Genomic DNA, 19850 nt, shown 5'->3' on the forward strand with positions numbered 1-19850 from the left:
TCGGCCTGTGAGCTCTTAAACCCACACCAGTATCATCAGAGACTGAGCCAAGCCACAAAAACAGCAAACCGTAAACAAATGCAGAACTTAGGCTCAGTCACTAATTAATGGATATTCAACTTCAAATGAGGGCAATAGTTGATGGACTCATGCTTTTCCTGTCTGTTGTGGCAAAGCACAGCTTAAATTAATTTGCATATAGCACATGTTCTGACTGTTCTATCTGCACGCGATATGTCTGTGTTACTGCCCATGTGATCAGCATAGGAACAGTAAAGTTCTCATGTTTTCATACGTGCACGTTCCTGTTTAGGGTTGCTAGCTCATCCAGATCATGGTGGGAATCCTTGTTAGCATTTCTCCCATCATCGTTCTACTGTTGCTTTGTGCTAAAGGTACAAAAAAAAAACCTACCACAAAACTAAAGTTAAATGTCACGGGTGCAGGGCAACACCAGTAAATTTTGATCTTGAATTGTATTTAAACTTGTTAGTTACAGTGTTTCAAATGAAAATTAATTAATTCATGATTAAAAATGGATGAAAAAAATTTCAGATGTCAATTTCTTGTTTAATATTAGTGTTCCAAAAATGGTATTTCCCCTTTCAAACATGCACTCTTTTCCTCGGCTTCATGTCTTACTGAGCAACCCTGGGTGCTTTTCTGTTAAGGTCTTTTTTTTTTTTTTCTTCTTTAGATTGGACCCAGAAAGGCATATCACTCTGTGCGAGTCTGAAATTCATGCAGACACACAAAGATTAGAAATACACGTCTTTCATGCAAGACATGAATGTTATAGAGAATGTCTGAAACAGCAACAACATCAGATAAGATGATAGCATTTTATCTTATCAACCCAATTTCTAATTTGTAATAAGATTAAGACAGATCTGTTTCTGTGGGCGGCCACGCCGACCATCACTCACTGCAGCGCAGATGCACCCACAGAGACCCTGCTCCCAGCGACGGTACTGCAGAAAAAGCACAAGTTCAGAAGTTTGGTTACACTTTACAAGGACTGAATGCTGACACTGCTCATTGCCACACATGCAACAAAGTTTCTGCACATGTGGAAAAAATTTCGAGCATCCTGTGGCTCTCCCCGTCACTGTTGTGGGTATGTCTGAATGAAAATGTGAGGGAAAAAATGATGTAAAACTGTGTCTGAATTTTGTGATGAAGCCATAACCCACATCTTAAAAAGGTTCGTGTTTCACTTTTTCAAAAGCAAAACAGTGCTAGTGTGCCATTATACATTAGGCAGCAATCAGATCAGATTAAAGCACCACTCTTGTTTGTACTATTGGAAAGGCTATTAAGTTTAAAAAATAAATAAAGAATAAGGCGACCTTTGGGAAAATTCAAAGCTTTACAGGGCTGCTGTGCAATGATGGAGCATTGTGGAGCATTTCTCTAAGTATTATTTGCAGCTTTAATGGATAATAGATAGATAGATGGCTGTTGGGATGTCAGGGGAATGAAATGCTACAAAGTTCCCCCCAAAATCCAACCAGTATGTTAGGTTGCAATTACATGGTTGGTGTCCGAGGCCACCAAAGTACATCACAGTCTGTCTCTGGCCTGGGAAAGAAAACTGGAGCACCCAAATGAAAACAGAAAACACCATCAGTAATGGAGCATTGGTGCATCATAATCCTGCTTCTATTCTGATTCCCATTAGGTTGATGGTCATTGAAGATCCAAAGAAAAACGTTCACTATACAGGATGTACATTTATCTCAGTCACATTGTCTCTGCTTTTTTTTCCCCAACCAGGCTCCTCCGACTCCGAGCAGCACCTCTCCTCTTCCTCAGTGTCAGGAAGTGGACCTGGAAGAGCAGCAGCTCAGGCAGAGGCTGCACGAGATGACTGACAACATCAGTGACCACAGCCTGACCTCTGATGATGAGGACGAGCCCAAGAGGCCACACTCCCCCCAAGAAATCCTAGCACGGAGGAGCCCACAGGCAGATCCTAAACCTTCCAAAATACCTACCAGACCCACATCCAGAGCCAGCACCGTGGTCTCCGGGCTCGAGGAGGAGCGGCCTCAGCAGTCTGACTATCTGAAGGTAGAAATTTCTGTGGCAGTTTTATAAGAAATCAGATTCTTTATGCGCACACAACCATTCATTACCAGTTTGTTTACAGAGTGACATATACATCACAAACATCTGGCATGCTGCACTTACTAAAAACAGCATGGCTCATGAAATTCCATCCGACCTCTGCAGGAAATCGATTCAAGGACAAACTGCAATCATAAATCAAGTCACTCAAGCCTTGGGTTTATTTTTCCTCTCCAGCCATCTCCTCCAGATTTTCTAAAACAAAGAGTGGATTAAATAAATAACTTCTGCTTAGCTCTCGTGCTAAATTTCCTCAACTGTGTTCCCTTTAAGCTCACTTGTGATGTTTTTCACTACAAGCCTGTTCAGTCGGTGTTAGCTCGATTAACTTAACATTTTTCAAAGGTGCAGTCGGTAATTTTTTGAGGTTATTTAAAAAAAACTGATTTACATAGATTAGTGTGTAATTACATCTTCCAACAAATTGGTGCATTTTCATAAACTTACAATTAATCCATTAAAAATACATCAGAGCGAGCGCTGGTTTGTGGTGTTCGCCCACCATATTTGAATGCAGTGGCATTCGGTGGACATCTCCCTGCTTGTTAATGTATGTGACGAGATGCCGGTCACATATAAAGTAAAACAAAGGTGGAGGAGAAATCATAGGCATTTGCCTGCTGTGGTAGGCCATTTAAACTCATGCAAGCATCTTCAGACTCAAGATATGAAGCATGTTTTATCGTCACGAAAGAAGCGAAAATACGAAGTCAAGACATAATGCTACCTGCACCTTAATAAAATGTCATCCTCTGCCTCCTCACCTCATTTCCTGAACTGAAGTCAGGGCTCTAACACATGAAAACATGCAGATTTATTCCCAATATGTCATAATTACTGCAGGACCACCACCCGCAGGAGGTGTCGTAGGGGTCGGGTGCAATGTGTGTCGGGCGGTGGCCGAGGGCGGAGGCCCTGGCGGACCGATCCCCGGCTATCGAAACTGGCTGTTGGGACATGGAATGTCACCTCTCTGGTGGGGAAGGAGCCTGAGCTAGTGCGTGAGGTTGAGAGATACCAGCTAGACATAGTTGGGCTCACCTCAACGCATGGCCTGGGCTCTGGAACCAGTCTCCTGGAGAAGGGCTGGACTCTGTTCCAGTCTGGAGTTGCCCTCGGTGAGAGGCGGCGAGCTGGGGTGGGTATTCTTGTATCCCCCCGGCTTGCTGCCTGTACGTCGGAGTTTTCACCGGTGGACGAGAGGGTAGTTTCCCTGCGCCTTCGGGCTGGGGAACGGGTCCTGACTGTTGTTTGCGCTTATGCGCCGAATGACAGTTCAGGGTACCCACCCTTTTTGGAGTTGCTGGGTGGGGTGCTGGAGAGTGCTCCATCTGGTGACTCCATAGTCTTGCTGGGAGACTTCAACGCTCACGTGGGCAATGACAGTGAGACCTGGAGGGGTGTGATTGGGAGGAACGGCCTGCCCGATCCTAACCCAAATAGTGTTTTGTTATTGGACTTCTGTGCAAACCACAGTTTGTCCATAACAAACACCGTGTTCGAACACAAGGATGTCCATAAGTGCACATGGCACCAGGACACACCCTAGGTCGCAGGTCGATGATCGATTTTGTAATCGTATCATCAGATCTGCGGCCGTATGTTCTGGACACTCGGGTGAAGAGAGGAGCTGAGCTGTCAACTGATCACCACCTGGTGGTGAGTTGGATCAGGTGGCGGGGGAAGATGCTGGACAGACCTGGCACACCTAAACGTATTGTGAGGGTGCGCTGGGAACGCCTGGCAGAAGCCCCAGTCCGGGAGATCTTCAACTCCCACCTCCGGCAGAACTTCGACAGCATTCCGAGGGAGGCTGAGGACATTGAGTCCGAATGGACCATGTTCCGCACCTCCATTGTTGAGGCGGCTGCTCAGAGCTGTGGCTGCAAGGTGGTTGGTGCCTGTCGTGGTGGTAACCCCCGAACCAGATGGTGGTCACCGGAGGTGAAGGGAGCCATCAAGCTGAAGAAAGAGTCCTATCGGGCTTGGTTAGCCTGTGGGACTCCGGAGGCAGCTGACAGGTATCGACAGGCCAAGCGGAATGCAGCTCGGGTAGTGGCCAAAGCAAAAACTCGGGTGTGGGAGGAGTTTGGTGAGGCTATGGAAAAAGACTTTCGGACGGCATCGAAGCGATTCTGGCAAACCGTCAGGCGACTCAGGAGGGGAAAGCAGTGCTTCACTCACACTGTTTATAGTGCGGGGGGGGTGCTGCTGACTTCAACTGAGGCTATAGTCGGACGGTGGAAGGAATACTTTGAGGACCTTCTGAATCCCACTGACACGCCTTCTGTAGTGGAAGCAGAGTCTGGGGATGAGGGGGATGACTTGACCATCACTGGGGGTGAGGTCACTGAGGTAGTTAAACAACTCCTTGGTGGCAGAGCCCCTGGGGTGGACGAGATTCGCCCTGAGTTCCTGAAGGCTCTGGATGTTGTAGGGCTGTCTTGGTTGACACGCCTCTGCAACATCGCGTGGAGATCTGGGGCAGTGCCATTGGATTGGCAGACCGGGGTGGTGGTCCCCATCTTTAAGAAGGGAGACCGGAGGGTGTGCTCCAACTTTCGGGGGATCACACTCCTCAGCCTCCCCGGTAAGGTCTATGCCAGGGTGCTGGAAAGGAGGGTGCGTCCGTTAGTCGAACCTCGGATTCAGGAGGAACAATGCGGTTTTCGTCCTGGTCGTGGAACGCTGGACCAGCTCTTTATCCTCTCAAGGATATTCGAGTGTGCGTGGGAGTTTGCCCAACCAGTCTACATGTGCTTTGTGGACTTGGAGAAGGCATTCGACCGTGTTCCACGGGGTGTTCTTTGGGAGGTTCTGCGGGAGTATGGGGTGTCTGGCCCATTGTTGCGGGCCATTCAGTCCTTGTACAACCAAAGTGAGAGCTTGGTCCGTATAGCCGGTAATAAGTCGGATTTGTTTCCTGTGGGTGTTGGACTCCGTCAGGGCTGCCCTTTGTCACCGATTCTGTTCATAATTTTTATGGACAGAATTTCTAGGCGTAGCCAGGTGGCGGAAGGCTTCTTCCTTGGTGGCCTCAGAGTCTCATCTCTGCTTTTTGCAGATGATGCGGTTCTGTTGGCTTCATCACGGGGGGGGCCTCCAGCTCGCAGTGGAACGGTTCGCAGCCGAGTGTGAAGCGGCTGGCATGAGAATCAGCACCTCTAAGTCTGAGGCCATGGTCCTCAGCCGGAAAAGGGTGGAGTGCCATCTCCGGCTCAGGAACGAGTTCTTGCCTCAAGTGGAGGAGTTTAAGTATCTCGGGGTCTTGTTCACAAGTGATGGGAGAAGGGAACGGGAGATCGACAGGCGGATCGGGGCTGCTTCTGCAGTGATGCGGACGCTGCACCGGTCCGTCGTGGTGAAGAGGGAGCTTAGCGTAAAAGCGAGGCTCTCGATTTACCGGTCGATCTACGTTCCTACCCTCACCTATGGTCACGAGCTTTGGGTAGTGACCGAAAGAATAAGATCGCGAATACAAGCGGCAGAAATGAGTTTCCTTCGAAGGGTGGCTGGCCTCTCCCTTAGAGATAAGGTGAGGAGTGCGGCCATCCGGGAGGGGCTCGGAGTAGAGCCGCTGCTCCTCCACATCGAAAGGAGCCAGTTGAGGTGGCTCGGGCATCTGATTAGGATGCCTCCTGGCCGCCTCCTGGGTGAGGTGTTCCGGGCATGTCCCACCGGGAGGAGGCCCCGTGGTAGACCCAGGACACGCTGGAGAGATTGTGTATCTCGGCTGGCCTGGGAACGCCTTGGGGTCCCTCCGGATGGGCTGGAGGAGGTGGCTGGGGAGAGGGAAGCTTGGGCTTCTCTGCTTAGGCTTCTGCCCCCGCGACCCGGCCCCGGATAAGCGGAAGAAAATGGATGGATGGATGGAACTTCTGCTTAGCTCTCGTGCTAAATTTCCTCAACTGTGTTCCCTTTAAGCTCACTTGTGATGTTTTTCACTACAAGCCTGTTCAGTCGGCGTTAGCTCGATTAACTTAACATTTTTCAAAGGTGCAGTCGGTAATTTTTTGAGGTTATTTAAAAAAAACTGATTTACATAGATTAGTGTGTAATTACATCTTCCAACAAATTGGTGCATTTTCATAAACTTACAATTAATCCATTAAAAATACATCAGAGCGAGCGCTGGTTTGTGGTGTTCGCCCACCATATTTGAATGCAGTGGCATTCGGTGGACATCTCCCTGCTTGTTAATGTATGTGACGAGATGCCGGTCACATATAAAGTAAAACAAAGGTGGAGGAGAAATCATAGGCATTTGCCTGCTGTGGTAGGCCATTTAAACTCATGCAAGCATCTTCAGACTCAAGATATGAAGCATGTTTTATCGTCACGAAAGAAGCGAAAATACGAAGTCAAGACATAATGCTACCTGCACCTTAATAAAATGTCATCCTCTGCCTCCTCACCTCATCTCCTGAACTGAAGTCAGGGCTCTAACACATGAAAACATGCAGATTTATTCCCAATATGTCATAATTACTGATTGTCAGCAGATCAGACATGCGACTCTCCCGCCTCCAGACAGCTGACAAACCAGCTAAACAGTAACAGCGTTATGCCAGTTAATGCTAAGCTCACACTTTCCCTCTGATAAACAGTTTGAATAAACTCTCATACAATATAATAGAATATAATTAGAGTCCAGTAATGTTAAATCCACTTCAAAGACAGATTTACTAACACCAGGTAACAGCAGCTAACAGATTCTAACTGCAGCTCACTATGGAAGCTTGTTTCCACCACTAAAATAAAAAAATCGCCATCCATTACTCAAAATTTCGAGTTATTTTCTCTAAATTTTCTGTTGTTTTCTCAAAATTTCCAGTTATGTATCTCAAATTTTCATATTAATAACTCAAAATTTCGCCTTAGCGCTACCAAAAAGAGGTAATTTCCTTGTTATCCAGAAGCAGATGCCACCAGCACATGTGTACTCAAAATGGGGTAGCGACAGTATCAGTGAGCGAGCAGTTTCTAGCAAACGTGAACAAATTGTTGCCATGTTTTTGACCGTCAACAGTCAAAATCTCTTCTAGCAAAAAAACAGCTGCATAATAGGTGAGGAATCAAGATTTTCATGTCGATCTGTTGGACAGCTGATGTCTTCAGCTTCCTGCTTCAGGTTAAAAAGGAAATGATGTATGGATCACTGAACTTTCTGATTGGCAGTGCTAAGTCGAAATTTTGGGTTATTAATGCAAAAATTAGAGATACATAACTCGAAATTTCAGGTTGTTTTCTCAAAATTTCTACTTAGTAAATCAAAATTTCAAGAAAACAACTCGATATTTAGAGTTACTAAGTCGAAATTTCAAGTTAATAACTCAAAATTCGAGTTACAGATGGTGATTTTTTTTTTTTTTTTTTTTTCTTTCATAGCAACAGATTCTAACAGCAGCTGCCATTCTAACAGATGCTAACAGCGGCTAACAGATTGTAACAGTGTCAAAGTAACAGCAGCAGCACTTACCAAAAGAAAAGTTTAGCATACCCTCAATACCTCTCCTCAGTATCTCTGTCACTGGACAGAAGTGAGCTTCACCCATCGACTTGGACTCCTTTCACAAAGTTTTACAGCCTCTTTGAGAGTAAATAAAGCTGGACGCTTCTCACCCGGCATTGACAGCTGAGGTAAACATTGGACTGAAAGTGTACACAATATGGAAAAACTGTGGGGCGAATCCAGTCCGGAACCACTTTGCTATCTGAGTACGCTCTCTACAGATGAACAGTGGCCAGGATTAAGTTCAGTTCAATCCGGTTTTATTTATACAGCACCAAATCAGTACAGACAGTCATCTTAAGAAGCTTTATATTGTAAAGTAGAAACCATACAATGATATATATTTTAGTTGTATTCACATAATTGGTTTGCATGAATTTCAACTTTCACTGGTGTTTCGCTTGAAAATGAACACATTTTTAATTTTCTTACAGACCAACGATTCCTCGGAAAGCCTGGAGAGGAAGGGTCACCCTCCAGACGAGGGGTCAAAGGCCAGCTTCAGAGGATCAACAGCATTACTGGTTGAGCTGGAAGATAAAGTGGCTCAAGCAGCTGCCGATGTCCAGAATGCCCAGAGTGAGGTGAGGGGGGGAAATTAGAGGCTTATTAAAGGTTTGATTTGTATTGACGATGCAAAAACATGAAAAGTTGTGACACATCCTGTCATTTCTTTCTTTCTAACCCAAGGTGTCTGACATCGAGAGCAGGATTGCTGCCCTGAACGCTGCCGGCATGCCCTTAGATAAAAGAAGAAGGGTGACACCATTTCATTTCTAGAGTCTCAAATTCAGAACTGCAAAAATTTTTTGCTTACACAGAGTCCTTTATGTTTGCGTAAAATCAAACAAGTGGGCACACGAGTTATTGTGAGGCAAATCTTTCTTTAAAGATGCAACTCAGTGGTTTTTCATTTGGCTCATGTTCAGCCACAAAAATGATTTTCCATCCTCTGAGCAGGTCTGCTGCCTTTGAAAAAACATTTGTAAAGCATGGAGGTGCCAGAAAGCTGGTAGAACAAATATTTTCCCATATTCTGAATTCATGTTTTCTGTTTGTCTTCTGCTTTGTTGTCTTGCAGTCTGCGATCCCGATCCAAGCCAGAAGACTTTCCCACAACTTTCCCACAAGTAAGAACTGACACTGCTGTCCCGGAGCTCAATCTCCAGGGCGTCCCAACTAACTCAGAACATCTTAACCTTTTGAAACTCAGAGAACACGATGAGCTGCTTATAAATCAGTGAACACTGTGTCCTCATGTACTGTGGCTTTAATTTTCCCAGCTGGATAGCACTTCATCAGATTGGCTGAATGAAGAATTACCACATGTGTGTGGTACTTCAAACAGCAGACAGAATAGGAATCATATTTAACTTTGTAGATTATTGTTATTTTTTATCTGCTACTGAGAAGTTCTTTTTGGAGCAACTTCAAGTCAAGTGCTGCTTCTCTTGGGCTCACTGCCAGTTGTTATTTAAAGTTTATAGAGCGTTTCTAATTTACTTTCCCACTGAAAGTTTTCCAATAAGCATATTTTTCAGCATCCCACATCTGGGATTTTGAAACATCCACAGGCATCACATTTGTTTCTAACTTTTAGATCTATAACTGAATCCCAGAAAGAGCCATCATTCGACTCTTAACTGTGCTTTAATAAAATAGAGCCTGTAGAATATACCCGTACAATGCAGCTGCTGTATGTTTCCAGACCAGGTGGACAGGTTTACCAGGAACTCCCTCTACAGGGGCTCACTGACACAGAGGAACCCAGTGGCAAAGCCCAAGACCAGGGCTCCCTGTGCGGTATGACCCCACCCTACGGTGCTGGGTGCTGTGAAGAGTTCAATTCCAAAAATTATACAGCTGACAAAAATTGCAGGTTGTTTCATCTGAAAAACCTGTTTTTACTATATTAAATGCTGTTATTAGATAAATTATATATTTAAGGAAATGCTATTTGATGCATTCTTACCTATATTTATGTGAGAAGATTGATTCCACTGTCGTAGTTGCATTAAATGTGGAGCTGTGAAGATAAATTTGGAAAGGTTAGGCTGCAGGCTGCAGATCTCCTCTACATGTTCCTGCTGCTGATGTTTAAATGAGCAACAACAAAAAAAATCAGCATGAAGTGCTGACAACCAAGACCCTTTGGTTTGTTTGGGAGCTTTTTTTTTATTATTTTCACTTGTGGTGTTGTTACCACAACTTCTTGGATAGATTTAGGAAAAGTAAAATGTCTCAGTTCAGGTGATGTGATTGACAGGCTGGTATTTAAACACAGACGGTGTAAAACATGGACAAAGCTTCCAGGTCAGAAACATTAAGCCAATGTGGAGGTGCCTTAAACCTGCAGTCTATCTGAAGGCCACCAGCTGGTGACAGCTGTGGTTGCAAAAAGACTTCCAGTCCTATAGAAGTTTATGGAAAACAGCTTTCTGCCTTGATCCTGAGGATTATCTGTGGTATGAAACCGCCTGCTCATTGGTTAATGAGTTGTCAGTCATAAGTCATTAGCCACTGAACATCTGGTTTCACAGTCAGACTCGCCCTTCATCACTGCATCCTGTTTTTTTGCAACCAGCACTCGTCTTGAGGCTTAAGGATGGGACAGCATAAACCAATGGGTGATGTCATGGTAGCTCCATCCATCTTTTATACTGTCTATTTATACAGCAATACAGCTAAGTTTGGGTTATATATCGCCTGCATTTTCAAAAATAACCTTAAGGTTGCCATGTGCGTGCAAAGCATTGAGTATATCGAAGCTGGATACAACTTGTGTCTGAAAAGTGAAGACTATGTGAAAGTGTCACAAAGCTGCATTCTTTCTCGTGGCCAGCAGGGGGCGACTCCTCTGGTTGTAAAGTTATCTCATTGTATAGAAGTCTATGCAAAGATTACCCTACTTCTCACTGGATCTGTGACCTCAGGAAACACTTTTCTGATGACCTTCTGATGTCAGTTTTTCTTTTTAAGTCTTATTGACTCAAAAATTGATGTTCATGTTTTAGATTATTTTCCAGTTTAGAGTAAAATAAACTAAACAAGTGAATGCTTTGGGGCAGGGCTATCTTATGACTGACAAGGCCTTACCACATGAGTGTCCAGTATTGCTTTGTTTCTCAGTTGATCCCCTCCTCACTAACAGAAAACCAAGATGGAAACAGCCAAAATGCTAAAATCAAAGCTTTCGTTACTTGCCTCCCCATGAAAAATAATCAGCTGTGCTACAAACCTTCTGCTCACTGAGTTTCATCACATATCATGAATGAATGTGTGTAAATAAAGGAGGAGCATTACAGCAACAAGACTCAATGAAATAATGTTGGAAGTTACCTGTATGCAACTCCACTTCTACAGATATCAGTGTGCATCTCTTTCTCACAAAATAAACAAAAACCTTCAAAAATAAATCAGGTTTTCAAAGAGGTATCAACAGTATGATGCAGGGTAACTTCTTTAGCTTTTTATAAAATTGTGGCTACATCCTCCACCTGAAGGTGAATGAAATCAGCTTATCAGCACCCAGGAAATAGTCCACCCTATGGCAGCTACAGCGGATTAATTAGTGAGCTTTAGAGATGCTCCAGTAGATTTGTATGATGGTGGGCTTAAAGGCCATACCTGAAAGTGGTTGTCAATCTTCTCACCTAACTTTGAGCACACAAGTGGATTCACGTATTTTCCCAAATGGCAATAAGCATTCCTTTAGGAGAATCAGGTCTGTCCAGGTGGATTTAATGTCAGGAATGAACTCTTCACGTGCTGATCACACCAGGCTCTGACTGCTTGTTTCATTTGATCTTCTGGTGGTGTCCAGCTTTGTGGTGTTTTGAAATAATTGCATTTTTTTTAATACCGCATTTTCTGCTTTTATTCCAATCAAATGCATATGTTGGCATTTCTTGAATCATTTTTATTTTTGGCAAAGGTAAGAACTAAGTCTTCTCCTGGGTTAAATTTACTTTGAAATGAAGTGCACATGGTGAGGTGTTTGTTTACATAATCCAATTCAGAAGACCTGTAAAATCTCTCAAGCTAACTTTGATCACAGAGGAAACAATGACATCAACAATTAAATGGCTGTTTCTTGATTACGCTAATTGGCTTCCTGCCTGAGAAAAACACATCTGCGTCACACTGAGTTTAAAATAATAAGGTCAGTGATAGGGACTGCAGAAACAGCCAGAGAAAATATTTTTCAGGCCTCCCTTATTAATACAAGAAATGTTGTGAACTCTACATCTTATGGGAACCTCATTTTCAGACCTCAGCCTGGTCACAGCTGCAGTAACCCCAATGAAAACCATCATTAGCTCAGTGCTCACCATTTGCTCTACACACTGTTAAACTTTGTAGAAACATTGTTGTTGAAACTTGCTTATTTCCTCTCTAAAGTGGACCTATTCTGCTTTTCCTCACTTTCTGTCATTAACATTACACTGTTCATATTAAACATGGCCAAACTTTCTAATAATGAGGTCAGTATGTGTACAAGTACAAGGAATCCCTGTATGATAAAAGCTCAGCCTTCAGACTGCTCTAAACAGTTTCTGGCTGTTTTTTCTACTTTTGGCTCTGTATGATGTCACAGAGAAGGGAAATCCCTAATATGGTCATCTCAGGCCCAGAAGACCCACCCACCTGCTTTTCAGATTTTCTGAAGTTGGCTTGTGCTGCAGTCACAGCAGGGAAAACAGTGGTTGGAGATTGCAGTAGAAACAAAGTTATCATTGCAACCTTTAAAATGGTTGCTTCAAAGAACGCAGTTCCCACCTTCAACGTGACTTTGGTGCGTCAAACAGTAATAAGACATTCAGCCTGCTGTCAGTCTGTCATTGAATGGGGTTGAGTTGACAGTAACATGCAGTGTTTGTGATAATGTGACGATTAACTGTGATAAATCTGTGAAAATCACAAATCTGTTGCTGCCTCCATGCACAGAAATTCACATTAACTCTTACATTCAAGTCCAAACAGAACTTCATAGATTTGAAACGGAAATGCAGAAATTTGTCCACAAATAGTTACATAGTTGTTGCAGGTTGGCAATTTAACTGTAAAATGACATCAACACTCGGCAACCTTGCTTTAACATGGGAATGCAACCAGTTGGCAACCAGTTGCGTTGAATCTTCTATTGCAAATCGATCACTGCGGATGAGTTGTGCTCATCAGCGCCGACTGACTCAGACTGACTGCAATGTGTTGCCAATCTGTTTATAAATTAGACGGCAATCATTTGCAAACCTTCCCCAATCTGTCTGAGAGTGATTTGCAGTCAATCTGAATCAAACAGGTTGCCTCCCAATGGGTGACGTCTGCAATTGAAAGTGATTGTTGCAACTACGGTTATTGACTACATAAAAATGCAGCACCGTCACAGGCAAACCACTGATTTCTCTTGGTTGTAAGGGGGTTTCCATCCTATTTAAAAGCAGTTAAAATGATTTGTTTCAAACTGAGGATGAACTGTTGGGACCAAGGCCCATTATAAGATAAGAATTATTTCGAACAGTGAATCACGCAAAGCTACTCTAGTAGAATCTAAGAATACAAATATGAAGTTGGAAGTGAGCATCATAGGTCCACTTTACTGCGCTGCACATCTGTTGTCAATTTCTTGTTCCTTTCTTGAAGCCTGAGTAATCATTCACAACCTTCACAGCTCGCATAATGGCTCATAGGTCATCGGCAGGTTTATAAATCATTTCTAATGCATATTAAATGCATATTGATGTTTTGTCTTGATTGTTTTTTTAAACAGTGATTTCATTAACCCAATCAAAGCATTGAACAGTTAGTTATCTAAAATAATCATCAGTCAGCTAACTGTTTTTTTGTCTCGCTCTTCCTGCAGAAACCAGTGATGTCCCAGGGCTCCTGAGGAGGCGGCTGACTATTATGTGACTGAGTTATTACTTATACTTTACACACTGGAACTGAGCTGGAGTGCATTGAACAGCCAGGTCTTGTGGTATAACATGAAATACTCACAAAAAGTCATCAGATGCTTCTTTGTTACAGTCACTGATCTTTGAAACAAATGTATCCAAAACACAGAGCTCAGAAACCATATTTTAACCCAAACCATCATATTTTTCTGACCCTAGCCCACTGGTTTCTATTCCTTTCACCTAACTACTCACTTTTGGAAATATGGATTTTTTTTTTTTCTCTCTCTCCTTTTAAAGCTGGAAAACATGACTTTGTGTACATGGCCATGAATCTGTCGATATGAGATCTGGCTGAAAGGGGGAATTCTTGTCCAGTAACAGGAGAAGATGTGAAAATTTGTGTTAAATTTTATGAGAATTGTACAAATGAGACCATGTTGATAAAAGTCTCCCAGTGAAATTGTCCAATTTGGTCAACAGAAGCATAACTGCTTAAAATTATTTTTAAAATGTTTGCTTTTGATATTGCAGTGATTTTTACAGTATGTTATACATGATGTACACTAACATCTGCCTCTAAGAATAAATCTTGTAATTTGGATACATTAGCATGCAAGTTAATGCATGCAAAAGCTTTATGAACCAAGGTTTATGAACCAACATATGAAATGAATACATTCAATGAGCTGCAGTTTCAGCGAACAGAACGAAGCCAGTGAAAAAGCAGTGCAATCACAAACTGTACGTCAGTTTGAATTAGTTTGACATTTTCAAAAAAAGACGTAGATATATTTTTATAGTTTGTAAAAGTTTTATTGCCACATTTATTAGTAATTATGGTGTGCTAGCAAGTTTGATTGACTGTAAAATTAAACTGATGTCACAGCAAGAAGAGCAGGTTTGATGTGATTTTAATATGAACATTTGTGTAAGTTAAAGATTAAAATGCATGCAGAATCTATGGTGCAGGAAACTATATTTAATAGATTAATAAATCATACACAATTGTTTTTAACAAAATTTTGCTATCACTTTAAAATCAATATTTTTTATTTTTCTTTAATCTGAGCATCTATAGAAAGGTTAGTTATAAGTGCGGTTAAATATGCATCTTATTTGTTTTTGAGGAGTTACAGTGAATGAAAGCAGTCGAAATGTTGTGCTGCTGTCAAGTTTAAAGGTCATTCAATATTTTTCCCATAAACATTTTCTAAAGCATAACCGGCTTAAGCATCTTTGTTGACCATCATTTACAGAACAGGAAGTGGCACAACAAGCCCCGCCCCTGGGACCTGCCTCTTCAACACACCTGAGTCAAATGGCTGAATCACCTCCTCAGTATGTAGTCAAGTTCTCCAGAGTCCTGCTAATGACTTCTATATTTGACTCAGGTGTGTTGGATCAGGGACACATCTAAAACCCGCAGGACGCTGGACCTCGAGGCCTGGATTTGAGGATCCCTGCTATACAGTTTTGCAACCAGAGGAGTCGCCCCCTGCTGGTCTTTAGAAAGAAGGCGGGTTAAGGATTGGTTTCACTTTTCAAACCTGGAAGCTACGTCCATCTATTATATACAGTCTGTACGGAGAAGTTACTAACCTGGACTACCTTAATGAAAACATAAATTATAAATACTATATTCTGATAAAGCTAATTGATCCCCCCAGCATTCTACACACTGGCCCTTCAGTTGAATTTATCCAAACCTTTGGATACCACAGTATTTGCTATGTGTAGCAGGAAATGTCATAGGAGATGGCATCGAATGTGTCGATGTAATGGTAAATTGGGTGTGTGGTCTGTGTAAATAAATGCAGATGCTTTTATAAAGAGCTGGAAACTAAATGATCTGAGGCGGATGTCAGTGATATGAAGCACAGCCTGTGGCATTTGTAGTCATAGAACCTTTACCTTATTTTCTGTGATGCTCACCATTTGTACCCACCGCAGAGAGAAACTATCCACCCCACTGATACGTATTTATTGGACGTGACTTTTTCTGATTCACCATAAAGATTGTTCCAAGCCTGTGTTAAATTATCATTTTAATTTGAATTATTTGTCTCACTGGTCTCATTAAATTATTTGCAAGCTGAACTTTTGTTCTCTTTCATTTTTGAGCCACTCGTGTTGTTTAAAGCATCAAACGGCAGTTTCTGTAGCAAATCTGCACAATCTGATCATAATCTTAACAAATCACGGCTTTGCTGTTGATTCTGAGCTTCTTTATGGCACCTCTTTGTTATCGCAACAGCAGCGAGAGAATCCACAGGAAGGGCAACAATCAGACATTCAAGCTGCATTAGGTTTGTGTATATTGTTTAATCCTAGCGTGTCTAAGTCATCACTGAAGATGAGAAGTAACTCTAACTGTGTGCTTTGGAGAAAAAGAAATTTACATAGTTTTGGATGTGTTTTGAGTAACAGAAGCCAAAACAGAAAGCTTAGCGAGAGTAGAGCAGCTCAGTAAAATAGGATGTGACAAATTGGCTCAGATACAAATTATGGAAAAGAAAAGGGCTCGTTTAAATAGAATAAAATAAATATATAAGTAAATACAATAGAAATGAGATATTTCAGTATAAAAGAGAATTTAAATTATGTGCTAAATGTAGTAAAAACATAAAAATAAAATACAACTACAGTAATCATCAGATGACATCAAAGTTTCTTAGTGCTCATCATTGATTTAAAACTTAGCATGAGATTATTTTTTTAAATCACATGATTTTGGGAAGTGACGTGCAGAAACAGTGAGACCTAAAGGGGTCCAAAAAAAATAAATCCTCCAGGCTGCGTGTCGACTGGAATCTGCGTTGCAAATCTTAAATATCGGTGCACTACATATTCTTCTTGAGAGCTGGGTGACTTCACCGCTGCCTGGATATAAAGATATGTTGAAACAGCTGATAAACTGAGCAGAACCTGAGACGTGCATCCTCCTCATAGATCAGGTGAGAAGCATCAGAACACCTTTTTCTCTTCTAGTAATAAAGTAACAAATTCCTATTTCTTGTCTTTCCTGTCGTTTCACCCACAGGAAGTCCCACACCTGTTTACCTGCAGCTGACTCTTACTGGGACGTAGCAAAGCAGCCAGTGAAGTTTGGCTCTGCAGCTCAACCATCCCTCAAACATGTTTCCAAATGGTAAGTCCTCACATTTGTTCAGTATCTCGCTGATGCCTTTCAGCTGCAAAACCAGACTGAGGGCTGTTTGGATCTGCTGTAATGGAAGCATGTGATGAAGGCAAAGCAGAGCCAGAGAGTCTGAGGAGGAGGAAAACTCATTCAGAGCATCAGGCGTGTTATTTTTGACTGATCCAAACTGGATCACATTGTGAGCTTTCCTTCATCCACAGTTTACTCATCCTCGCTGCTGTTTGCAAACAGTAGAAAACTAGTTATGACATTCACTCTGAGGCCGCCGTGTTGCTGATGTGGTGTAATTAAAGTCTGCTGCAGCAGCACAGCTCAGTCCAGTAATTACATTTTGCATTTGTGTTTCCTCTGATGTTTTTTTTTTTTTTTGTATGAGCAGCAAAATGAAAAAAAATGTTTCCGTGTTTTTATTTCATTTCTGCTGCAGGTCGATCTGAAATGAGTGTGTGCGCGATGCTGTTTGCTGTCTTGTTGTTGCTGAATGGAGCTCAGTGTGGGTCTCAGGGAGGAGACTGTGACTGTCAGAGGTCAGGGTTCCCCTCACATCCCCCATTAATCATTATTTATTCTTGTCTTTTTATCATTTCTGCTTTTCTTTGCAAGTATTTGGATTTTTTTTTATGTATTTCAATTTTTTTTCTCTGCAGCATTTTGTAACTTTATCAAAAAAGCAAAGTATATGCGTGATTAATGAGCTGATTATAACACATTATGATATTCCTGTAAGTAGTTATAATTAAATTTACAAACCAGCCCTGAGTTACCATTAGAGGCCACGAGGTCATGCTCGGTCTCAGCAGATCAGCTGATCAGTTGCAACTTAATTGGCTGCCTCTGCAATGATCTCCAATAATCAAGTAAGCATTTAATTTACAGTAACTCGTTTCATTCATATTTACCTGCACCTCATATTTACCTGTGGCCTCCACTGCCACTCTGATGGGAGGGAAAATCATCTGGTTCAGTAAATTAAAAGTCAAAAACCAAAACAAAAAAATCTAACATGACCTCTGAGTACACATCGTTACAGAGAATAAACCAGCAATCATAACAACTCCTTTAAAAACATGTTTTCATTATAATTATTTGTGGGGTGTATGTTTATTTAAAAGCCTCCACTGGCTGTGGTTTATTTATAAATTATCAACAGTTTATATACTGCTTATGATCAATATTAGTATCAATAAATACAGAAAGGATGTAGAATGTAATCAAGAACTAATCAGACATAGTAAAAATAAATTAATTAGGGAAACAGAGACAGCGATGTGATTGGTCATCGCTTCAGTCTGAGAAAACCAATCATTACTGATTTCAGAATTATATCTTTATTTTTTATAAATATTTACATTTACCTTGTTATTGATTTACCTTTGTATTAAAATGTTTTAAAGACAGATAAATAAATTTAAAAAACATACCTTTACCTGGTTTGCTTTGCTAGAAGCAGATACCATAAATCAAAACTTTCAGTCTTTAATCTGGTCCTTTCTGAATGAGATCCAGCCGCTCATATAATAATCTGACACATTGTTACCAAGTTCCTTTCCAGCCTTCTTAAACTGTGACACATTTTATAGCTTAAGTAATTATTTTGGTGCATTATAGTTGTTTGTTTGAGGACTTAAATGATTATTTTTTTTCTGCTTGTCTTGTGCCTTTTGTTCTCGTTGCTCAGATCCAGACATCAGCGCCTCCTGGTACACAGGCAGAGGGATCAGACCTCTCGGGAGATTCGGCCGAAAAGCTGCGAGAAGAAACAAATTTCTGTGTTTCATCACAGCCCGAGTTTACAGACGGACGGCTGACGGCAACGTTTGGATCTCACAGTGAGAATGCACCACTGAAGGACTGCTCTGCTCTCTTTGTTTTTAGGTTAATGGGTTTGGTCTTAGACTCAGGAGTTTTCTAACATTACATTAAGTTATTGTCTGTAAATTTAAATAAAGCATGGGGACAAAAATATGTGTAAGAAAATCAACATTTATAGTCAAAAGTGTTCTAATAACATGAACTCCATGAATGAAGAGCAGATCTGTTCTGACTGCTGAGCCTGAAAAGATTCAGTCAGTAATTATGGATGCTTGTTTTATTGTAATGGTGTCTGAGGGAAATGCAACCACAAGAAACTGACAATAAGACTGGATGGCAGCAGCGTGTAACAGAGATACTCTGCAAAGACAACTGTCCAAGGCAACAGTTGCATAAATGAGAGCAATCATCAAAACCAGCTTCCCATGCACACATTCTGCTCTGGTTTGCACTTCTGATGTGTGTTTTAGTTATGATTAAAATAATGGGTGCCATACATCATGTTGTAAATCCTGCAAAATCAGCACACATGAGCAGGACGCTGGTGCTTTGTGGGCAGTGTGTGCCTCCCTGTAAGACAAACTGCAGGGGTGTTGCTTTATTTCCGTTGGGACACATCATCCATTGCGTATTTGCAAACACTAAAATATGATCTGGCAGTTTATGTCTGCAGGCTGGTAAATAATGACTTCAACCACTCAGCAATCTTATTGGTGCCAAACTTCTGAATTGCAGCCAGTTCCTCAACAATGGTTTCTAACAGACGACTGGATCCCCTGTATCGGTCCTCTGAGCCGACTCTGAACGCGTACCAACGATGCCGTTACAGCAGTCGGTGATTTATGAAATCACTGAGCACATAATCCAACTTCTGCACAAAAGAAACTGAGCTCAGTGCATTCTTGATTTAACCATTAGAGAACCTTTCTACAGATCTTCACTGCTGAGCCTCAGTTTAGTTTATTTATTGCTCAAAAGTTTTAAATGAAGAAAAGTTTGGCTGCAATTTCAGTATAATTTAGAAAACAGCTGCAAAACACTGAAAGGATTTACACGCTCATGATGACGACTAACTCATCCCAGTTTTATTTTCGCTGTATTTCATCTCCTCAGCGGGAGGTGTTTCTTTGTTTCTGTGAACTGAAGAGGGGGCCGGAGCCCTCTCAGTCCTACAGAAGCTTGGTTTCAATCATCGTTTAAAAGCCTCGTTTTTATTGAAGATTTATCAGCAATGGTTTAAATCACTAAGCAGTAAAAAAGTGTGTGTTAAGCCATGGCAGAATATTATCCAAGAGTGACCGACTGACTCCAGGGGAGAGAAGTTGCGCTATGCTTT

The 19850-nt window shown here is 41.9% G+C and overlaps 1 protein-coding gene across 2 annotated transcripts in view; it reads left to right on the top strand.

Moving 5' to 3' along the window:
- Positions 1–15639, top strand: part of mlphb (melanophilin b) — a 48866-nt gene extending 33227 nt beyond the window's left edge. Inside the window, exons 11-16 of one of the 2 annotated variants that reach the window (XM_030758867.1) lie at positions 1777–2073; positions 8077–8226; positions 8333–8401; positions 8724–8772; positions 9351–9445; positions 13506–15639. In XM_030758867.1, the coding sequence (XP_030614727.1) occupies positions 1777–2073; positions 8077–8226; positions 8333–8401; positions 8724–8772; positions 9351–9445; positions 13506–13532 (687 nt within the window). In that variant the 3' untranslated portion in view covers positions 13533–15639. The remainder of the gene's footprint in view (positions 1–1776; positions 2074–8076; positions 8227–8332; positions 8402–8723; positions 8773–9350; positions 9446–13505) is intronic. The other variant, XM_030758868.1, reaches the window with a different exon arrangement.
- Positions 15640–19850: the final 4211 nt, after the last annotated feature.

This window comes from Archocentrus centrarchus, chromosome 21, assembly GCF_007364275.1.
Source record: "Archocentrus centrarchus isolate MPI-CPG fArcCen1 chromosome 21, fArcCen1, whole genome shotgun sequence".
Lineage (NCBI taxonomy): Eukaryota > Metazoa > Chordata > Actinopteri > Cichliformes > Cichlidae > Archocentrus > Archocentrus centrarchus.